General features: G+C 38.2%; 2 protein-coding genes across 3 annotated transcripts; one reads left to right on the top strand and one right to left on the bottom strand.

The window, feature by feature from the left end:
- Positions 1-2,671: 2,671 nt before the first annotated feature.
- On the top strand, positions 2,672-14,091 carry hpcal1 (hippocalcin-like 1). Of its 2 annotated transcripts, XM_042390742.1 has the most exons (5): positions 2,672-3,031; positions 5,390-5,447; positions 9,144-9,644; positions 10,736-10,841; positions 13,340-14,091. In XM_042390742.1, the coding sequence occupies exons 3-5, from the start codon at positions 9,267-9,269 to the stop codon at positions 13,435-13,437; spliced, it is 582 nt and encodes a 193-aa protein (XP_042246676.1). In that variant the 5' UTR covers positions 2,672-3,031; positions 5,390-5,447; positions 9,144-9,266; the 3' UTR covers positions 13,438-14,091. The 2 variants fall into 2 exon arrangements, with proteins under 2 accessions (XP_042246676.1, XP_042246675.1); XM_042390741.1 differs by lacking the exon at positions 5,390-5,447.
- pdia6 (protein disulfide isomerase family A, member 6) lies at positions 14,008-22,276 on the bottom strand. The gene is made up of 13 exons (XM_042390740.1): positions 22,166-22,276; positions 21,691-21,832; positions 20,522-20,579; positions 19,989-20,115; positions 19,634-19,737; positions 19,383-19,519; positions 18,663-18,777; positions 17,639-17,779; positions 16,627-16,711; positions 16,300-16,372; positions 16,040-16,198; positions 15,841-15,937; positions 14,008-14,702 (listed from the first exon to the last, which is right to left on the bottom strand). Exons 1-13 carry the CDS (start codon positions 22,182-22,184, stop codon positions 14,631-14,633), a joined length of 1,329 nt encoding a protein of 442 aa, XP_042246674.1. The 5' UTR covers positions 22,185-22,276; the 3' UTR covers positions 14,008-14,630.
- Between the last annotated feature and the right edge of the window lie 861 nt (positions 22,277-23,137).

Genomic DNA, 23,137 nt, shown 5'->3' with positions numbered 1-23,137 from the left:
TATTTTTGGAGGTTTTAGCACAAAATAAATTAATACATGATGAGGTCTTCAGTCATAACAGCTGTAGGTTACAAAACATGACCTGTTCTAAATTTGGTTCATGTTTGTTCAATGGGAACATGAAAACTTTGTTTAACTAGTAACATTTCATTTACTCTTGTTGGACAATAAATAAGAATCGGAGAGATTTATGCTGGCTTTTAATGGCATAAATCTAATACTTTTCAAGGAAAGATGCATCATTTTTAACAACAGTATTTTAGATACAGTATGGGGGGGGGGGGGGGGGGGGGTTACAACAGTACACTGTAATGTACTATCAAAACAGACAATTAGGAGAGATGATATGACATAACATGGCGTGTTCTTTCCAAGTACAAAATTCTCTTTAGTCATTTGTTGGAAGGGGATTATGCCAATAAACACCCCTATTACAAATAAAAAGTCTCATTCCATTAAGTTTAACCCCTGAATCAAATTAAGCTTTTGAGTTCAACTCTAAGGACAGGCCTGCCTGCTCAATCCTAACCAACAATACTACCAGAAAACTGGAGGGCTGTTAGTGGCCTCTAGTGGATTAATACATTTCTGCAGAATAACATAGAAGTTGTCCCTCTTCTTCATACAGTGTCTCAGATTCACTCCTAGAAACAGCCATTATGCTCTGTTGTGGTGTCATTGAGCAAGACTTAAGAAATGTAATCCTTGCTCAGTCCATTTAAACTTTTGTCCTGGATTAAATAATCATCTTGATGCCTAAAGTGCAAAGTTAAAGATGTAAATGTAATGATGAATTTAATTTTGTAAAATATGATGATTTTTGATTTAATGTATGTGTGTATTATTTGTCGACTATCCACTATTACTGCGTTTCCTTGACAAAATAGATTGTACAACAGTGCCTCTGTTGGAGGGAAATAGTAACTAGTTAGAAAAACAATTAAGGCTTTTAGAAAAAAAAGAGAGAGAACCTTATCTCACTTTTTCCTGGAACTTTCAACTACATATCACACTTTTCTTCCACAGATGGAGTTTGTCCAGTTGTCACAGAGACAATTTTGTCTCAATATTCACTATCTTCAAAGGTAACAATTTTCATTACTACAATTATTCACTATTTAGAGTAACATTTTATGCCAGCGAGTGTGAAAAAGGTTAACAATCAACATGTAGAACATCAGAGTCCACTGACTAGCTTCTGCCAGAGCTATCAATTACATCTCACAGTCTTCATCTGAGAAAAATCTTTCAGAAAAAGCTAGTAAGTGGACCTTGAGTTAAGATTTTTGTTTATTTCATTGCGCAATTACTGTTTACGAGCTCAAACTGATGTTGTGAAGTTTCTGTAGTCATGTTGAATTTTTGATTGTGATGCCCTGATAACAACACTCACATACAGATTTACAGTATGACTTTTGTGGGATGAACATTTTAACTGTATTTACTGTATTATAATATTTGGAATGATTTAACATGTATAAGATAAAGTCCAAATATATGAAAGGGATCCTGTAGTTCTTTTTTAAAAGGGAGTCATAACAATGTTTTCATCCGCATTACCTCAACAATGCAGGCTTGTGACAGTATTAAGTTGCAAACTGGCAACAACAACAGAAGCAACCTCAGACTACTTTATCACTGCCTCGAACCCCCTCCAGTCTTCATTGTACTCACTCTTAGGTAGAGATAAACACTCCATGTGCTTATAGAAACAGGTGTCAGGCTTCAGGAAGACACACACACACACACATGCATACACTCACAGTTAATTATTTATCCACTCACTGAAATGCTGACATACACACCACCGTGCCTGCTGTGTCACTTTAGCCTACAGAAGAGGAGTTACTGTCACAGGTGCTGATGGGTGAATATACGTCTTCAAAGAGGCTGAGAGAGAAGTCATACTGGAAAAAAAAAGATGAAAATAACTTGATTATGTAATACCACTGCTTTCTAGTGCAGCTTGTACTGCAACATAAGAGAGACTTGTGATGGATAAAATAGTTTACATTTGATTTTTATTTATCATACATAATGATGCTGGTGGTTGTAGGTTGAAATGAAATGTAACATGTATAATAGTAAATTAAATTGTTTTTCCTCTGTGTGTTTGTAGAACTTGTAGTGATTTTGTTGATATCCTGAAGCCACTTTTTGTTATTTTCAGGCATCACAATAATAATAGCAACCAATAAAATCATCTTTTATAGGATGCTATACATAATTGAGTTATTAATCATACATCTCGTATAGAATTACCAAACAGTAGTGGCTTTGTAAATGAACTTCTGCGGGCTTTTATGTATGTTGGGTTCATTTGCTTGGTGCTTCTCCAAGTTTCAAGATTTTGCCTCAAATGTGAGCCGTTTATTTAAGATATGGGGCTAATAATAGTCCCCAGTGATAATTTTCCACAGGACGCTGCTGCGACCGTTTCTACGATGGAAGCGAGCGGGTGTGGAATGATCTACTCAGTGTGTAGGGGGGGTTGGAAGTACTACACCTAAACTAAAAGTCAGAAAATTATACTGAAGGCGTTTTAAGTAACGGTTACATGTATTTATGGCACTTTTTCGCATTCTGTATTAACACAATGTATGCTCAGCACCACAGTGCCCGGACGAAGTACGTTCAATCGTCCTAAAAGAGAAAAGAACCCCTTTAGTAGTAACTTGGAAGAGTCGGATGAAAACCGAGCTCTGTGCCACATCTTCCACTAAATGATAAAGCCGCTACATCGGGAACTGGAGGCAGGACTAAGAAGCTAGCTTTGAAGAAACGACGTTACTTGGTCAAACTCCGTATCTTATTTCTTTCTCTGTAAGTGTTTGGCGGCCGTTAAACTCACCCCAGCATTTAAATTGTCGTGTTGGATTTCATTGAGTTTTATCAGTTGGAGGAGGTGTTAGGTGAGGCTAAGTTAACGGTGAAGTTAGGCTGCTGGTGACGACATAAAGTGGGAAAGTGGACTTAACCAAAGTGGACTTTTCAACCGAAAGACTCACAAACAACGTTTACGCCTAAAGAGGTAAGTTTACGTGACTTAATTGTAAAAAATACTCCAGTGGTAAGTCTGCCCTGGACTGCTGTGTCAGTTTCCCCAAGACAGAAGAGGGTGTTAAAGGGGTTACACCCAAACAAGACCAGCCTACATCTCACCTACACATGAGGTTATGTTACAAGTGTTTCAAAGTAGGAAAAAATCTATCATTTTCAATGCAGTTTGCAAGTAGCTTTAAACATACTGTAAACACATTCTGAAATAAATGTAATTCATATTTATTTAAGTTATATATTTAGTTGAAGACAGAGTGAGTGATAGTTGTAAATATCATGATAATAATATTGATATAGGTACATCATGATATAGAAAATAAGTATGCATAATCACATGTAAAAATAATAAAGCTGTGTTGTGACGAAATCCATCATATATGTGGAAACACTTCAGTAACTATTTTTGTCATTTTTAATTACAATATAGTCATCAGTGTGCCCTAAGTAAAACATACATGGATCTAAAGCTAAAGGTGTGTCAGTCTCCTTTTCTGATGGGACAATGCAGCCCTAAAAATGTTGTATCTTGCCATAATTATGCCTGCCAGTGCATTAATTTCAACACTACTGTTCCAGTTTTTTAACAAGACCAAAGCCAACATGTCAAGAGTGTGCTTCCTAGAAAAAATGCAGGAAACCAACTAATCAGTTGCAAAAACTTGCTGTTAAAATGAAAGTAAACTTTTGCTCCCAAACACTTACATTTAGAATATGAATTATAACAACATGTATGCTGGAAAATATCAAGCAATGATTTATAAAGTCACACACATACACACACAAAATGTTCTTGTTTCTCGTTATATCTCCTGCCCTGCTTGTGCCCCAGATTGATAGTTACACTGCCTCCCTCTCATAAGCCTTTGCACTACTATCCTGTTGCCTTGACTACTGGTGTGTCAGGGGACTTCATCCTGATCCACTGCGTGATTTTCTCTGACACTAGTTCAGAGAAGACTGTCATGAAGCAGCGCTGAAAGCGAGAATAAGCGAAGAGCTCATTTTCTCTTTTTTTCTTCCTCATACACTGGACCAATTAACTCCTCACCCTCCTCATGCAGTCTTACAGCAGTTGCCAGCACGCAGTACTTCAGGCTGCTGTGCAACAATAAAATGAGAACTCTGCTTTCTCTCTGTGCGCCCAACCATATCAATTTGTTTGATTTACATTCCATTCAAAAGAGGCGCGATACAGACAGCATGAAAAATATTTTCTCCGTCGTGTTTATACAGAGTTGACGATGGGAACTGTTCCATGTGACCTCTGACATCATGAAATGTAGAGCCAGTTCTATTTTAGGAGAACATTTGGAAATTATCCAGCTGATTCAGAAAGTTTAGTTTGTTTGCCACAAAAAAGAAAACATGTTCCTTCTTCAAAATGTAAACATTGACATAAGTCATCATTTGTTTCCTACACTCACTAACAGATGTTCTGTCAGAAGCGTAATTTACTCCATCAGCTGTTTGTCATTCTTTACGGATGTGCTAATGTGCAGTTTAGCCGTCCAACTTCCTTCATGTGACTGAACACACGCCCTTCATCTTACTTCATCTGACTGTCTTTGGAATTTGTCCTTTGCTATAGATGAAGTAACGAGCATCTGGGAAATGAATAAAGCCTTTCTTTGTTGTGACAATCCATAACCTAGGAAATGAGGTGGGCCTATTTGGCAAACAGCAGTGAAACCTGCCTGGTCAGAAGTTTATAGGATACACACTGTAGCCTTGGGGCTGGGGATAGCTACATGCTGCACTGGAGCCTATGTGAAACAGACTCATTAGGCAGGGAAAAAAAGTGGACCATACAGCACAGGGATGGTTATGGGGGTTGGGGACAAGGAGAGAGACTGTTGCTGTGTAATCGAGGGGAATTGCAAACACTGAACGTGGAATGGCAATCTGGAGAGGCTGTTGTGTATCAAGAAATGCTCGCAGGCAATGTTCAGTTTACAAACTTAATGAAACTCCAGCAGTCAAAGCAAGAGTGTATCATTCTCTCTGCAAAATAGGTCATAAGATGTCAGAGCAATATCTAAAGGTTATTTCTGACCATATTCAAAATCCCCCACTGTGAAAACATATAAAACATCCCGTGACGTCTCAAATGCAGGCCTGTGTGCATATATAGATACCACATTTTATGAGCACAAACAGAATTACATACAGCTGTAATTGTCCAGTCTTCTGATGCCAGTAACAGTCTCTGCACCAGGAAACAAAGTGAGCCACAGAGACCAACAATCAATTAAAAAGTTTTCTAACAGCAATATGTCATATTTAATTAAAGCAACAATTAAAAGGCAACTCTTTGCTTTTTCTTTCCCAGAAATCAGCTTGATCAAATGCTCCAAGATCATCCTACTTTCTCTCTGTTATACTAAAAAGTAAGTCAGTAAATAATGTATATATGAATATGGAATAGGCCCTAATTGCAAATGGGGATTCGTAGCTTAGTTTTAGGATTAATGAGCGTATTTCAGAGGTCAGTGGAATCTGTAAAACTCTTTGTGAGTCATAATCTCCGAGTATATTTGTATAATTTTAGCTAACAATCTCTTCACCAGAATACACAATGTTTTGCTGTTTTTTTTCCCTCCAAATTACAACTGTTTCTACTTGGAAGTAAACTCGACATTCGGGCTTGGAGCTCCTTGAAACATCAGGGCAGCACTTTTCCGTCTTCCAGCATGGAATCTTCTGGGTTTTCATGTGGGTTCGTGCGTTGGAGGAATAAATAGCAACGCCCATATTTATGTCTGCTCCAGCTCAGCCTGCACACTGAGCTGTCCTGGAAAAGTCCATGTGACCCAGAGCTTAGGAGGTTGCTGCCGCTTCCTCATCCTGTTGCATGTTGGAGCGGAAGGACTACGGTCAGGCCTGCAGGGCAGTGTTTGATTTATACTGTAGCCCAGTTAAACACAATCAGGAGCTAATGGCAATAGATTCTCACAAGTGAGCTTCACCTTATTCTAGTGGATCACTTCTGCACCATAATGTTCACAAGCTTATTACACAGTAGCATAAGGAAACACAATATCCTGCTGTAGCTTGTGCTTGTGTGTGTTTTGTCATTTATTCTGTTAAAATCAAATAAAAGGCAATTTCTCTTTTTTAAGACATAATTTTTACCTTTTTTAAAATTAAAATATAGTTTGTCTAATACTTTATGTATTTATGACTAATTTACCCGCAAAACTAATGACATTCAGCTTCAGATTTACTTTGTGTTTAGTGCTATTTAGCAAATGTTAGCATGCTAACATGCTAAACTAAGATGGTGAACATGGTCAACATTCATACTATACCTGTTAAACATAAGCATGTTAGCACTGTTATTGTTAGCATGCTTACGTTAGCATTTAGCTCAAAGCAGATTGAAAGACTTTTTATGTGCTTGAAAACCAAACAAACATGGCTGCCTCACATCAAATTTAATGGATATTATGTAATTTGTACGCAGATACGGACAGATACACAGTATTTTAAACCTTCATATGACCAGACTCAGTTATCATACAACCTTCCTGAGTTGTCAGATGACATGAATTCTTGCAAGTCCTGAACATGGGAATCTTTCCAATCTTTCCCATGCATCTGACATACTGTGAACACAGCAGCCTCTCAGAGTGAATCCCAAACCCATACTACACACTGATTCCATATGATATGTACTACATACTATCTGTCATACAGTTTTAGCCATTAATACAAAAAATACACACATAGATACATTAATATAATATAATCTGTTTTATATTAACAGGAACTGATTAATTACGTGCACTGATGCATTTCAAACAAACTGTGACTTTGGGATTTGACAGCCAATTAAAGTTCACAAACAGTGAAGTTTTCAGAGATCTTTCCAAAATCTTTTCTGGAGCTTTTCCTCTATTTCCTTTGTTTGTTGAACTGTGCGAGAACAGTATCCATCAACAGTGTTTCCTATGCATCCTAACTGCTTTGAATATACTGATATTTTGTCACTTAACCAGTGAGAACACACTAGAATCTGAATCTCTAAAAAATCTGTTTACAATTAGTATGAATCAGTATGAAACTGAAACAAGTCGTTCTTTTTGTTCACTTAAGAAACATGTTTTCTGCATACTGCTGTCTGCATGAGATGCAGATTTTCCTGTTTTTCTACTTCTTTGAACACTTCTGAAGAAAACGATGAAACAATCTGGAATGAAACATTATAGCAATTAAATATTATGGAACTGTTATTGGTAAAAAAAACAAAACATGTTGAGCCTCGTCCAAGAAGGGTATGACATTATTTTTGACATCCTCCAGTAATTCAAATCTAGATGGAAATGCCCTGCCCATTGCTGGAGTCAGCGATATAATGAGCATCAATAAGAGAAGGGAGATTGAAAATGAACTCTATTGATGTGTTGTGTGTCAGTTTGAATTGATTTCTTTTCCATCTATAAGCCTGAGCAACATTGTAAGGAGTTTGTTTCACTGGCTGTCTCTTGAACCTGCCTGCCTCCCATGTTACTGCGATTGCGATTCATGAAACTGCAGGAAATTACAGCCTTGTGACAATTACGAGAAATAAGGGCATTGGTGTACAGAAAAGACCTCATCCAAATTCACACTGCTCTCATTTGTTCTTTGCCAGACAGAATGGTTCTGGTGCCAATAACACATGAAGGATGGGATTTCAATGATTGAATGAGAGACAGCATGAGGATGATAAGTCTCTCTCCCTCCGATAAATTCATTAGAGGTAACAGAGGAGTAGAGGTGTTATTCTGAAGGATTTTTATGTATTTAACCACAGGTATTAGCAAAGCAGCTCACATAGTATAGCTGGAAATAGTTTTCTTTCTATGTGTCATACTTTTTCCATTCTTTCTTCCTCCCTGCCCCCGCACATCTCTCTTTCTGTCCCTCCCACTCACACTTTACCAGATACATGTTGTAAAAGATTAGCTCAGGTTTTTGCCAGTTTCTTCCTTAGACCTTTTTTTTTTCCTGATATTTTTTAATTCTATTACAAAAATGGCGATTCTTTCTCTCTTTCGTTCTGTTTATTTATCTATTTCCATCTTTCACACAAAGGCACACATCAAAGGTGACCCACTTTCAAACATCTTATGAAATACAGTTTTTTTACATGGTTGATACTGCAAATGTTTGATGTTATCAGAGAGATTTAATTCATGCTTACGTAAATTGCCAATACATTTGTGTCTTTATACAGATGTTTTCTTGTTAAGTTTTCTTGTTATTTGTTAAAGAAAGTCAGCCATTACCAACCCTTGTTAAGTTAAAAAAAATCAGTATGCACACATACACACACAGTTTCTCTGTAAATGTCATAACCTTTTTGCTTACAAACACTCCCATGTTTCCCTTTGCTTCATCAGCGGTCTGCATGCACAAAGTGTCCCATCTAATAGTTATTATGCTGCAATGTTTTATTCCGGATGTGATGTTTTTATGCATCCTCATATCTCCAATCATGAATACCCCTGCATACATGAATAAACTGGTTTTGCAGAATATAACCATGGAAACAGAATTTAGACAAACCACAGAAAGCAAAGGTGAATAGGCACAGGTGGTCGAACGCTTCGGTGTCCTTGTTTGCGTTGGTATTTTTTAGCCATCATGTTTGTTGACGTGATTAAAATCAATCCAAATATTATTTTCACATAGAGGTTGTGATTACATTTGGAGGTGAATGTCTGGTCTTCTCAGTGACAACAGTCAGTATCAGCCTGACCTTTTAGAAAGTGGCTTTATTGAGAATTACAATGCCACTTGTCCCTCTACCCTGCAGTGAGGGGTCGATAAATTATCACCGTGCCAGAGGATTAATACTGTATCCACGGAGACAAGGCCATCCACCCCAACATACACATGCTGCCCTCATGACATCTGAGTATTATCTGTGTTTTTGTCTTAACTATCCAGATTCATGCCTCAGCTTGTTTGCCTGAGAAGCATCTTCAGCACATGTTTTATAATAAAACATTGCTGCAAACCGAGAGGATTTATTGAACCCATGAATCATTGATGATATTCACACAAGGATATTAATGAGGATTGTTGGTCTCCTGCAGGAGCAGAGGAAGCCGAGCAGTCGACGACGTGGAGAGCAGAAGCGCAGGGAGAGAGTGGAGAACTAAAGGGAGAAGGTAGAAACACCAGCCCAGCTATCTGCCTGCCTGTGAGAGTGCTGCATCATGGGGAAACAGAACAGCAAACTGCGGCCCGAGGTCCTGAACGACCTGAGAGAAAACACAGAGTTCACCGACCACGAGCTGCAGGAGTGGTACCGTGGCTTCCTCAAGGATTGTCCCACTGGCCACCTGACCGTGGAGGAGTTCAAGAAGATCTATGCCAACTTTTTCCCCTACGGAGATGCCTCCAAGTTCGCCGAGCACGTCTTCCGCACGTTTGACACAAACGGTGACGCCACCATCGACTTCAGGGAGTTCATCATTGCCCTGAGCGTGACGTCTCGTGGCGGGCTGGAGCAGAAGCTGCGCTGGGCTTTCAGCATGTACGACCTGGACGGGAACGGATACATCAGCCGGGCAGAGATGCTGGAGATAGTTCAGGTGAGGACATGAGACTCATCCTACTTAATATGGTTTCTTTATTGATATGTATTGTATATACCAAGCTCTTCTTCAATCTGTGTCAGGAGTCAACTTTATTCCGCATCACTGAAGATAAATATTCATGTTTTTCATACACACCTTAAAATGTAGCTGACATTAGAAATGTTTTAAGTAGGAGGAGGGTAAATTTAAAACAAAATTTTCTTTTGAGGGAGCAATAATTGATCAGTCAATAAAATGTCAGAAAATAGTGGAAAATGCCCATCACAATTTCTTTAAGCCCAAGTTGACATCTTTAAGTGTCATGTCTTGTCCGACCAACAGTCGGATATTTAGTTTATTATCACATAAGACAAAGAAAAGCAGCAAATCTTCACATCTGATCAGCTAAAACTGAGAATTGTTTTGTGTTTTTGCTTGATAAATTACTCAGAAAAACAAATCAATTGTCAAAATAGTTGCTAATAAATGTTGTATTTATATACTGATCATTTGAGCTCATATTCCTAGTGTTATATGCATTTTAGCCCACAGGCTAATTCACTTGCAGGTCTGAATTCATAAGATATTTTCACCTCACATCACGCAGGCTGCCCTTTCTGTTTTTTCTTATCTGCGTGACTATATTTACTCTTCCAATATGGTGAGCTTAGCAGCCTGCAGGGCCATATCAATATTGGCTCAGTCCGTTGTGTTTGTGGATACAAATGAATGTGAAAAAAAAGCTAAAGCATCGGTGCTTTTGTTATTGTAGAATGCTCTGTTTTTTTTTTTAGTTAAACATATTTTCTCTCATCAAGGCCAGAGACCTTTAGATGATGTGAAATGTGTAGCTTGACAAGATACAAATAGATGCATTAGACACGCCTGTTCAGAGCGACTTACAGTGAGTGTAACAGCAGGATAAGCTTCACTTGCCAGCACACCATCATTACAAAGAAGCCACAGAAAACAGGTCAAAGCATTTAGACAAAGATGTAACAAATATTTCAAGAGAGAACTGTTTTTTTTTTTCATTTTTGCTGCTTTAAAGCTTTAATCAAGAAAATTAACAGGTACATAACAAGGAAAAACTCCCTCCTCTGTAGGCAATTTACAAGATGGTGTCATCAGTGATGAAGATGCCTGAAGATGAATCAACACCAGAGAAACGGACAGATAAGATCTTCAGACAGATGGACATTGACAATGATGGTGAGACTGATATTTTACTGCAATCAACTTAAAATATGTAAATACATGTTCTTTTGAAGAGATATATATCATAACCAGCTGGCACTAGAGTTTGTCGCAGACCAAAAGCACTTTTTACAGATGCTTTATGAGGATGCTACTTGTTCATTACTGCAAATTAGCAATATGCCAAGACTCAGAGTGCAACCTTTAGAAAAACAAAAGTAAACTAACATGGTTTGACTACTCAGTTATACTTGTTAGGAGAAAGTTTACATAATTACAGATGGACCATAAATTATTATCTGCTAGATGGAAAGAAACCATAACATAAAGACAGTAGATTAGTAAGTAGCAACAGGAAAAAGATAGAAATAGGATGTCGTATAACAACATGACATAACATGAACATGACTCACAAGATCATTAAAAGGCATCATGGTTTGCAACTGAGCCTGCTGAGCCACCACGATGCTTGTAGTTTGACATTTAGTGTGAAAAGGTGACGCTACAGTACACCCATGTGATTTGCACTTAAGTATTTCCCAAGTCTTACTGTTTTGAACGTATTTGACACGTCTCGTCTCAGTGAGATATTTAGCGCTATTCATATGAGGGTGGGCAGCTCAGTTTGTTTTGAAGCAGAAGGTTCAGAAAGTCTGAAGGTCAAACTGTTTGTCTCATGCTCAAGATTTATAGCATCACATGGTACCACAGAGCAGGCCTACGGCTACAGCTGCTGTGAAGGGTAGATCTACCAAAACTCCAAAACACCTCATTTTTAATGTAATATGCACATATGCTGTGTGACAAAGGTTATTCTAAACAATTTCTGTTGTACTGTTTATCTTTGTTCCACAGGAATATTTGCATTATTTGTTGCCAGTTTTGATCTTTGCACTGCTCACGATTTGATGCTCAAAGATTGACAGATTGAGATAGAAAGCTTCTGTGGCATTTAGTGGGAAATGCACTGTGTAATAGATATAAGTAGTAAACTATTAGAATGGTGAAATAATGCATTCTGCTAGAGATTGACATCAAAATAATCAATACGTCAATATTTAAATGCTGCTCATTTGGTTTTAATACCCTTTAAAGCACATCATCATTTTGTGTTTAAACAAAGTTATTACAGATATAAAATACACTTACATGCATTCTATCTTTTAATAAATTGTTTCCAAAATGTTTTGCCAAAGAAAATACCTTTGGTGAGACAAGAACCCCAGAAACCCTCATAATAGAAATCTTTCGTAAAAGTATATATATTTACATATTTTATTCATATTGTGTTTTAATGTTATGATTTTGTAATTTCATTAATATTGTTAAATATTTAGTTGACATTATGACTGTTAAGTTACAAAAACTGTAGTGTTAAAATGCAAATCAATACACCTAAAGAGTTCCTGAATTACATGTAAATAACCCAACAGCATCACCTGCTGGCTGACGTGACTCGACAGGTATGAACAACTGAATCATTCTGTCATAAAAGTATTACAGTTTTTTATCGATTGCTAAGACACATTCCTTGAAATTATGCTCCATTTCCCAAAACTCTAAACACAAATGCGTAACTCATCTTTACAAACGTCATACTCTCCACTCAAAAACCATGTAATCTTACATCTAAACCAAACATTGCCATCACACAAAAGCCATCAAATACACAAACACTACTACATAGCCATTACACACTGGTGAGATCCATTCAAAACACTACTGTAAAAACCTGTTACTGCAATAAATAATGGTGCTTATGGTTTTCCCCCAGAACAACCTCTTTACATGATGAATACTATATAAAGACACAACACATGTATAAATTTTCAACATTTTTAATTCCTCAATGTACTGTAGTAAAATAAACTGAAATTTTGTGAAAAAGTTAATGTACTATAAAAATATCCAACTGATAAAGAACATAGAATACAGTAAAATAATTTCTATGTATGTATTTCTATGTAAAAAAAAAAAAAAAAAAAAACAGTAAAAAGAAAGAAATCACACTTATTCTGCCTCAGGTCTCAGTGGATCCATTGTTCCTAAACAAGTGAACTGACCCGTGGCCCTTTTATCTATCTATCTATTTTCACCTGGGGAACTGTGTGTTAATTGGGTTCCAGCTGTGATGGCTTGAGTTAATGACATTGAATTCCAGTGCTTTCTAAATGAGCACATGACTGAAAACGGGAACAGTATTTATAGTTTTGGGAAATGGGTCTTTTGGTAGATGGCGTCATGGTTTGGGATGTTTAGTTAATAGGCCCAATTACAGTGTGTAAGCAATCCAGGAAAACTGTAATTTAAGTTCATTCTAATTTATTCCAAACAGTTGCCTGTACTGTGTTATCTAGGACAGCGGTGATTTAATTTTAAACTCAAAAGGAACATCAAACTTGTTTCTGTTGATTTTTTGTGGGTGTTAGAGTGCTGTAACTGCATGATTCACACCACCGTCACATGTTCGACTGCTGGTGACGGAGATTCTTTTTTTGGTCTCTGCTCCGCAGGTAGATTGTCTTTGGAGGAGTTCATTAAAGGTGCCAAGAGCGACCCGTCCATTGTCAGACTGCTGCAGTCAGATCAGGGAGCCTCTCGTCAGTTCTGAGGACAGAGACAATGACACACACACATGCACCACCTACACCCATCCAGTTTTATGCTGTTCATCTGATCTGATAGAAGCTTGGTCATCATCCCACACACATCCCTCACCAGAGAACCATGTGATCCTGTCATTTAAAAAAAAACAAAAAAACACTCCATGTCTTAATGTTTACATTAATGGATACTTCTTTTGTCAATGTGGCTCCTTTTCTGTGGACTATGATGTGCTTTCAGTTGAGGTATTCCCTGTAGTTGCTCTTCTCCAAAGCGCTCTTGCCTTGACATGGTTTTTACTTGTTTTCCATAAGTGAAGTGCCATATCTTCTATTATACTGACTGGATATATGCTTGCAAGTATTATGACTCCCATTATGTTACATTAAGAGGAAACTAATTAAAATCACTTCGTATATTTTGATTTAAATGTGTTGAAAATGGCTTATTGTTGTTCAGGATATCAACAGTAGCTAAAGTTGGTGTTCTGAAGCTCTGTATGCCTTTGGTATTGCATGCGCTCAGTGATATGCGTTTTCTGATATTGTAACAGTTTACGTGAATACGGAGGCAGTGATTGTTTTTATTCCTTTTTATTTTTTTAACAAAAATGTCATTTTGTTTTCACACAATTGAAATAAAGTCGTGTAAGAAAAATCTACACAAGAAGTCCCACAGTATCCCCTTGTCCTGGACAGACATGATCCACCAAGATTTTCATTCACTGGTTTAAAAAAGAGAGAGAAAAAAAAAAAATTTAATCACATCAGGTTGGACATTGAAGTGTTACTTTGACAAGTCCACATCTTAAAATAGGTGCTTGAGGGTGGCTGAAGAGGGGAGGGGGAAAAATGTTTGAAAAAGACTTGAATGAACAATTAAAATGCCACATTCAGAACCTCCTCCCTCTTCTCCTCAGCTGGCGGCGGCCGTATAAATATGCAGCTTCTAACGTTCAGCAGGTGTGTGAGGCAGAGTTCACTCCAGGGACACGACTCTCACAACCCCCCTTCCTGTCCCTGTGTGACTGACAAAGATGATGTGAGAAACTGCAGGTGTCTCTCATGTGTCTTTTCTGGAGTATTTCAGTAACTGAGCGGCCTGGCCTCCCATTCGTCCACAGGAGAGGGGAGGCGGGTCGCACAGGACCAGACCAGATCAAACCAAACCAGTCTGGATCAGATCCCGCCCCACTTGAGCTCATAACTCATCCTTCTCAAAGTCATCATCCAGGTCTACATCACTGAGGTCGTATTCCTCCTCCACAGGAAGCTGAGAATGATATAAAATAAAGACACATGGTCAGAAAAGATGGTATAGGCAAGAAAAGTTTTACTATAACCAGGTACTAGATTCCTAATCCCCCATTTTTAGCCACGCCAGCAGCATGACTCTAGGGATAGCAATGTAGTAATGTGGTCTGTCAGTCCACCACTTTGTTCTAGACTAAAACATGTCAACTATTGATCAATATATCCTTTGATAACTTGATGATTCATTGACTTTTCCTCCAGCACCACCATGAGGCTGAAATTTGTGGATTTTAGAGAAAGTCTTAATAACTTTTGATTAGATTGCCATGAAATCTAGTACAGACATCCTTGTCCCCCTCAGGATGAATTGTAACATTGGTGACACCATAACTTCTAATGTAGCACTATCATCAACACCTGCAAAACTAAAGACAGTCCCATCAGCCTCAGTTGAGTTTTGTGCTAATTAATACTCGCTAAACTAAAATGGTAAACATTATACCTGCTGGTAGCACCATTAATTGCCTACTATTTTGATAATCGATTAATCATTTTGAGTGATTATTTAAGAAAACAATGTCCCAATTCTCTGGTTCCAGCTTCTCAAATGTGAACATTTTCTGGTTTCTTTAGTCTTCTGTGATAGTAAATTGAATATATTTGGGTTGTGGACTGTTGGTCAGGACAAAACTAGACATTTGAAGACATCACCTCGGCCAATTTTATGATATTTTGTAGACCAAACAACTAACTAATTAACTGAGAAAATAATAAATAGACTAATCGATAATGAAAATAATCGTTAGTTGTAAAGCACCATTGTACCAAAGTACAGAGTTGCTAACAAGGCCATAGACTCTTAAGTCTGGTCAGATCATCAGAAATGTAAAAAAAAAAAACAAATGTTATTTTGACACTTGGGTTTCTTTTTAATTTTCGGGAAATAACTACAAATCTGACTTCACTTCATGAGAAAGAAAACAGTTGATTACTGGTAGCACTCCAATCGCCATATTGCATAATATAGTGTTTCTTAACAATACTCAGATGTTTATAGTATTGTATATGGAGGAAGTCATGAATAGGTAAAGGTTTGTTGCATCACTGTTCTGTTGCGCACACACTTTCCTCACCACACCACTAGTGCTCCAACTCACCTGTCCATCTTTGCCGTCCCAGGCTTCAACGGTGTGAATCTTGGGCATGGACCCACCTCCCAGCGTGGCAGTTGAGCCACGACCGACAGAAAGTTCCCTGAAAAGAAGATGGACAACGTGAGCGCCATCAGTCAGTCTACTCTGATGCATGTTTTTCTGTTAATCCTTGTTAAGGTAGGCAGACAATAGCACCCCTTACCTGAGGAACTCATGAATGCCAGTCTCACTGAAGGAACCCCTGAGCAGAGCAAATTTCATTTTGCGTGTGTTGATGGCGGCCATGGCGGGGTAGCCAAATCCACCAATACCCAGAGAAGACTCCAGCTCCATCTGAGCTCCTGCCTCAGTCCACAGCCAGCTGATAGAGGGAGAGCGGGACATTAGTCACAGCCATAATTAGTCATTCCTTCTTGGTCACACTCATCCGTTAAGAATCCATGACTGGACTTTCATTCTTACCTCCACATCTTCTTCTTGTACTTGTCAGCCATCTTCAACATCACCTCCAGATAGCCATTTCTACCAGATGCACCTGTTGAGTTACAAGGACAGTGGATGGTTGAAATACATGAATAATAAGGGTATTTATCTTTTGTGTGATGTCCCCACACTCATTAGTGCAGCAGCTTTTGATTAGATATTGAATAATGCAGTATATCAGTTCTTATATTAAATATCTGAACAGGTTCAGTACAGTGTATTAGATTTGGTTTTTAAATTTTGTGTGCTTTGATGTAACATTTCTAAATTATTTAAGATGTCAGAGCCGGAGGTGTGTGGTCTCACCTGTGTCCAGGATATGTGGCAGGACAGCAATTATGCACAACTGACTGTCCTCACAGGTCTTCTTCATGACAGCTTCACTGAGGATCTGAGGGACAAACATTTACAATACACACAATTTAATGTTTTGTGAAGGGGATTCTGTGGGGTCTGTCAAGCAGTCTCAGCTGTTGCACAGGACTTTCCATCAGTGTTCTCAGTTATGTGATGTCTTTTGCATATTGTGTTAAAGTTTCAGTTCCTTTTGTCGGTCACTGCTCAGGCTTAAAATAGCTCGTATAAAACCTAGTTAATCCGGTAGGTTATGAGTTAGACCTGCTTGGTGACAGACCTTTTTTGTGAACTTATCCAGAGAGCAGAACTATAAATTAGGACTGTGCGATATGACCAAAATCTCATATCCTGATATAAGTCAATTCATATCCTGATTACAATACATATCACAATATAGCACAATTTTCTCGCCTGCGGTGAAACACAGAGAGCAGCAGAGAATAGCGCAACCATAAATGATAGCAAAATGCAGCAGAGACTCTCACTGAGCTGAAATGTAACAAGTGCACATAAATTAGGTAAATAACATAAATAAACATAGTCTCTACTGTGTTTTGCTGTGATTTATGGTCGCGTTACTTTCCTCTGCTCTCTGTGTTTAACCGCGGGCAGGGCTCAGCCCTCCGTGTATGTGCTGTACACACAGCGGAGCAGAGGAAAGACAGTGAACCAGGTGAAGTACTAGAGTTGACAATAGCTGCACTCATTACGTTACGGTAAGTGCAATAAAAGAGAATCATTTATCAATGTAATCCACACAAAAGATGGACAGACTCCAAATGACAAAAAATATTGCCTTAAAGAGTGTAATTTGCGACACAAAACGAATAAACGATAGAGCGTAATATGAAACGACAGACATTTTTCTATCGTCACACGATATATACTGTCAAATCGCACAGCCCTATTATAAATCATACATGTGTCTAATAATGGAAATGAGAAACACAACTATACTAACCTCCACCAGTTCAGGAGGAGGAGCATTCTCAGAGAACAGATCCATAGCCCTCTCGATGATGTCACCACGGGAGCGGCCTCCTTGGTAGTCCTCGGGCTCCTCGCCTTTACGGAAAATCTTGATTGTGGGAAAACCACGGATCTAAAAACACACAGAATATACATGTTCAGTTTTGGGTTAGGGATGTAAATAATGCCTTAGATTCTATTGCATACTCATATTTAATTAGGGATTCAGTTTAGGAAATATGTCTTTTAACTGATGTGATACAACTCAGTGACATTTGGTGTTACATTTGTTATAATATCTGATTAAACTTGTGTTTAGTTGCTAAGCAACTGTAATACGCATGTTAAAGGTGATAAAGGTGACCTTCATTGTCATGACTGATCATAGTCTCAGGACACACATAGGTCATACAGAAAATGCATGACCTTCCAAGTCTTTGCTTTGGATCATTGCATTAAATTGCAAACAATATCTTGTCATGTGACCGCAAATAAAGAAACTGCAGCTAAATTCATGGTGGCAGAGTTTAAAGATGTAGCGTCATGATATGAAGCAAAAAATATAAATCAAATGAAGCACTAATAAGAGAAATCAACATTTGCACTAGACTGGATGTTCTGAGGCAAAGTCAGTCTAATATAATTAGTATGACTTGACTTCACACCACCAAAATACTTTCATAGCTTTGTTTGGATAGACAGATACATTCATACCCATAAGAAGACTTTTACAAACCACAATTATTTGGTTGTTGAGACATAGCATTTCAAACTGTGCACGCAGGTATGTTTACAAGGTCAAATCCACATTATGTAAAGCAGAAAAGTCTGTGACCACAAGCCTCAGTAGCTTATCATGTACATCAGATCATTTTATTTGGTTAAACTTACAGCTGAAAACAGGACAGACCAGCTTAGCAGCTGTGGTCAAAATGTTCCACCTTTTATCAATTTACTAGTAGTTTGCATGTGAATTATGCATCAATGCACAATATTATTTATAAATTCTAACTCACCCCGTAGCGGCCTGACACACCCTGATGAACAGTAGCATCCACGGCTCCGAGGCGAACTTTGCCCTTGGTCTGCTCCTTCACAGCTGCAGCTGCAGCTGCCCACTCAGGCTCCAGGCTAGAAACAGTGAACAGGATGATGGTTAAGAAAAACTAACTATGATATACTCAAAAAAAAATGTCATCCCGCAGTACTGAAATCATAATTTGCAAGTCAAGTTTGGAATTCTTTCTTATAATTTGATGCCTGCAATGAAAGCCCAACAAATGTCACTGGAATTATAAACCAATTCACTTAATCTTCAGTTGTAAATATGGGCTTGTAGCAATAGAATTGACTTCTGAACTACAAATGTACAATCTTCAAATAAAAGGATGGTAAAAACTGGACTACAACATTTAACAGGAATACTTTCTAACTGAAGTAATGGTCCCAAGGAAGTGTTTTCAGTGAGGTCTGTGGATTATCCAGACTTAATGAGAAATTGTTTCCAAAAAGAAACATTGTAATGTTGTTTAGTCTTTCAAACATCACTTTCTAGTTCTGTAAGTAACATTCTATTAACCTCCGTTTTATTGGGGCAGTGGCAGAAATCTCAGAGACAGATACCTTGTTTTTCTTTTTTGTGTGCACCGTTTAAAGAGAGACCTTAGTTTTGTTTTTGTGAGAGGGGAATCACTATTTCCTACAGCTAAAGATGGACAGTCAAGTGCCAAACTCACTTCTTGCAGTGTCCACACCAGGGGGCAAAGAACTCCACCAACCACACATCATCGCTCTCCAGCACCATCTTGTCAAAGTTGTCATCAGTGAGTTCAACCACATCCTTCTTACCGCCCCCGCTGCTGCCTCCACCACTCTGCAAGAGGACAGTTGAATTACTTAACCATGTTCACGTCAACATTTTATCCTTCCAATGTGAAAACTAACTACAACCTAAAAGCTATATGTGCATGTTCACTACTTCCTCTACCTGTTTGTAGCTGGAGCCGCCAGACTTGCCACTCATCCTGTCTTTCACCAGAGTGCGCAAAGCATTCATGGCTCCATCCACAATGGCCTGGCTACTGCGTCCACCTGCGGGATGAAGGAGGTCAGTCATTGCCACTTCACCAGTGACTTCACCAACAATCTGAACACTTCCATACAGCGCTTCATATGCAAATTACTGATTTACTGAGAAAGAAGGAAGTATTTGACTTCTGTTACACAACTCAAACCTCTTTTTTAGATTTATCTCTTCAGATAAGCTTTCTAAGAGGGTTTGGTGAAGTAAGGAGGCAAACATCAAAATCACAAAGCTGTCTGCTTGATGCTCTCATCTGTACCTTGATACTCCTCTGGCTTGTTCTTATTGGCTCCAAAGATCTTGATGGTCGGGAAACCCCTGACGCCATACTGGCCTCCCAGTGACTTGTGCTGGTCTGCATCTACAGCGCCAACCTTGACAATACCCTGAAAGATGCCGAAACAGATTAGAATGTGCTGTCTCAATTTTTAAACACAGCAAAATATACAAAAACTGTAAACTCATTTCAATTCTGGAGAAAAACAAGACTTTAGAGCCTTCACATAACATTTGTGTGCTGTTTCACATCTCTAGAAGCAATGTGGTTCAAATTAATACAGTTAGAGGTGATGAGTATGTTGAGAACAACAGAGTGAGAGAACATTTGACCAGTTCCATTTCTGTTCACATCTCACACCGCCGTTTGTTGTTATTCTCACAAACTTCTACACATTTTTAGAGGACAGCTGTGAGCTAGAGATTTGTAATAGTGATATAGCTTCAGTGTTGTCTTTTCCCGAACTTTAAATGATTTAAAGTATCCAGCAAGACGGCTGGAAATGTTCCGTTTACCTTGAGGGCAGTGGCTGCCTTCTTCCAGTCAGGAGTGAGATTTTGACAGTGGCCACACCTGTGGTAATAAACAGTGGAGATGCAGTGAGGTGAATATTAAATCAAATTCATAATGAGGTTTAGTAATAAGATATTTTCAGCTTTTATTGTTTGTAATCTAGTTTTATAATGGACACAGAAGTCATGGGTTGGTTAGCAGTTGGAATGAGAAATATAATAAACGTTATTCAAGTCATGAAAAATTTCATTTAATCAGGAGATCAAACTTGTAAGCAAATTGATACTAGTACAGACCTTTAGTGCAGGGCTGCTAAATGTGTAAACGGAGAGTGCACATCTCCACTTGTTTTCCTGTTTATTACAGACTTGTCTAAGATTTAGCTTCTGTTCTTTAACGCAGATAATAGACTGAATATATGTATATATTGAGAATGCTATGAGTTAACAATTTATCAAATTTAGAGCTGCAACAATCAGTTGATTAATCGATTGGTTGATTGACAGAAAACCTACAACTATTTTGATAATCATATAATCATCTTAGTCATTTATTAAGCAAAAATGTCAAAACATTTGCTGGTTGCAGCTTCTCAAATGTGATGATTTGAAGCTTTTCTTTGTCGTACATGATAGTAAACTGGATTTCTTTGGATTTTTGATTGTTGATCAGACAACACAAAACATTTGAAGGAAAAGAACTTATTTTAAAATCACAATTTTCTGACATTTTATAGACAAAATGAATAATTGAGAAAATAATCATCATAATGAAAATAATCGTTAATTGCAGCCCTAAATAAATTCAAGATATTTTTGTAAAGTTTAGCATTTAATTTTTTGGTTGAGTATGTATGCATGCTGTCTGCCTGTATATGTGCTAAAACTCATTTTCTACTGTTTTTTAATCACTCTTTGAATTGCTTTTGTATAAGATTGTACTCTAAACTGTGTACTTGCCATCTAACCCAAGGAGGAGCTACCAACTTTGCATAAGTTACTAGTCTCCACTGACTCTCCCAGTCATGGAGAAGCATTTTATAGTCAAATGACTCAACCATTACTGAGCCTGAAGATGCTAGTATACTGAATGTGGTCATTGTGTCACTACTTGGTTGTTCCGAGACACTTGTTACCACTGAATAATGCCCACCACAGTTGCACGGACTCACCATGGAGCGTAAAACTCAATCAGCCACAGACTGTCACTCTGGATGACCTCCTTGTTGAAGTTGGAGGGGGTGAGCTCAACAACATCATCACTAGCTGAGTACATGGCATGGACAGACAGGACCAGGGAGCAGCCCAACACTCCTGGAGGAGCAGAGATGAAGATAACAAAAGATTTACTATCAGCAAAGAATGCTCAAACGTGTTCAATAAAACAGAGCAGCCGGGGACACTATAATCCGACTTAAATACAGTTTATATGCAGAACTGTTGCCAATTTGTGTAACAGCATGTAAAATTTAGGTTTCTTGATTCATTGATTCAACGGTAACAGAGGCCTGTTACAGTTATATGCACCTTAACTTAGCTATTCGAGCTAGCCGGGCTAGCAAAACGCAGTCAAATACATCTCCTATTAACAACTTCTCCAACATGACGTTTTATAAAGGTAGAAAAGCTGTTTCTCTTGTCACTCACCAAGTAAAAGCGGTCTCATGGTTTTAGCTGCTCTCTGCTCGCCTCCTCTGTTAGCAACACACGCAGACCTGCCGCTGCTTCTCCCTGAAAAGTAGATCGAAGAATCTCACCGTGGCCCACGCTGATTGGTGCGCTGGTGGCGACGCCGCGCCTCAGCCAATCAGCGTGCGCCGTGTAGTTTAATGCAACCGGTATGGTGAAGACAAGGGAAAAGGGGCAAAACCAAACAGCGCTAAGAGGAGATGTAATGATGACATGTAGCTCTCATTATGCCAACGTGTATTATGTCCATTTACACATTTATATACAACTATAGACAGACAACAATAAAATAGAAAGTAGACTACAGTAATTACTGTTGTATCAAAACCTTCAGTCAAGGAAGAAGTACTCAGCTCTTAAAGTAAAACCACACTGTAAAAGTTCTACATCAAATGGACAACATTTACAAGTACTTTGGTTTATTTGTTATTATTATCATAACCCCAGATTATAGATGATCACTGTACACACTAAAAAGTCACTGGGTGAAAATTTATCCAATTTAGGTCAATAAAGCACCAACATATTACTGGGTTTATGTTACCTAGAAAGCCACTCAGAACAAGGAGTTGTTTTGACCCACTTTTAGTGTTACATTTTTTTTTTATCGTTGGGTTATCAAAAAAAAAAGCGTGTCATAATTCATTCTACTCTTTATTTAAACTTACATGTCACGGTTTGTTATTGATCGTGAATAACTTGTGTATCTTTTGAATGACAAATGCACATCGTTTTGCACAAGTGGGTAAAATTTGACCCAGTCATTTCTAATGTGTAGTATGCTCAGCCTACACTTTTATTACATAACCAATCTTTGCATGTATAGGCTATTACATACCTATAGTACATAACTGGCAGTAGATTCACTGTATAGTTATTTCCACTCCTCATATGCAATTCCAGTGAAGCAACAATATACAGTAAATAGCC

This window comes from Thunnus maccoyii, chromosome 17 (genome assembly GCF_910596095.1).
Source record: "Thunnus maccoyii chromosome 17, fThuMac1.1, whole genome shotgun sequence".
Classification (NCBI taxonomy): domain Eukaryota; kingdom Metazoa; phylum Chordata; class Actinopteri; order Scombriformes; family Scombridae; genus Thunnus; species Thunnus maccoyii.
This window is presented reverse-complemented; position numbering and strand designations above follow the sequence as displayed.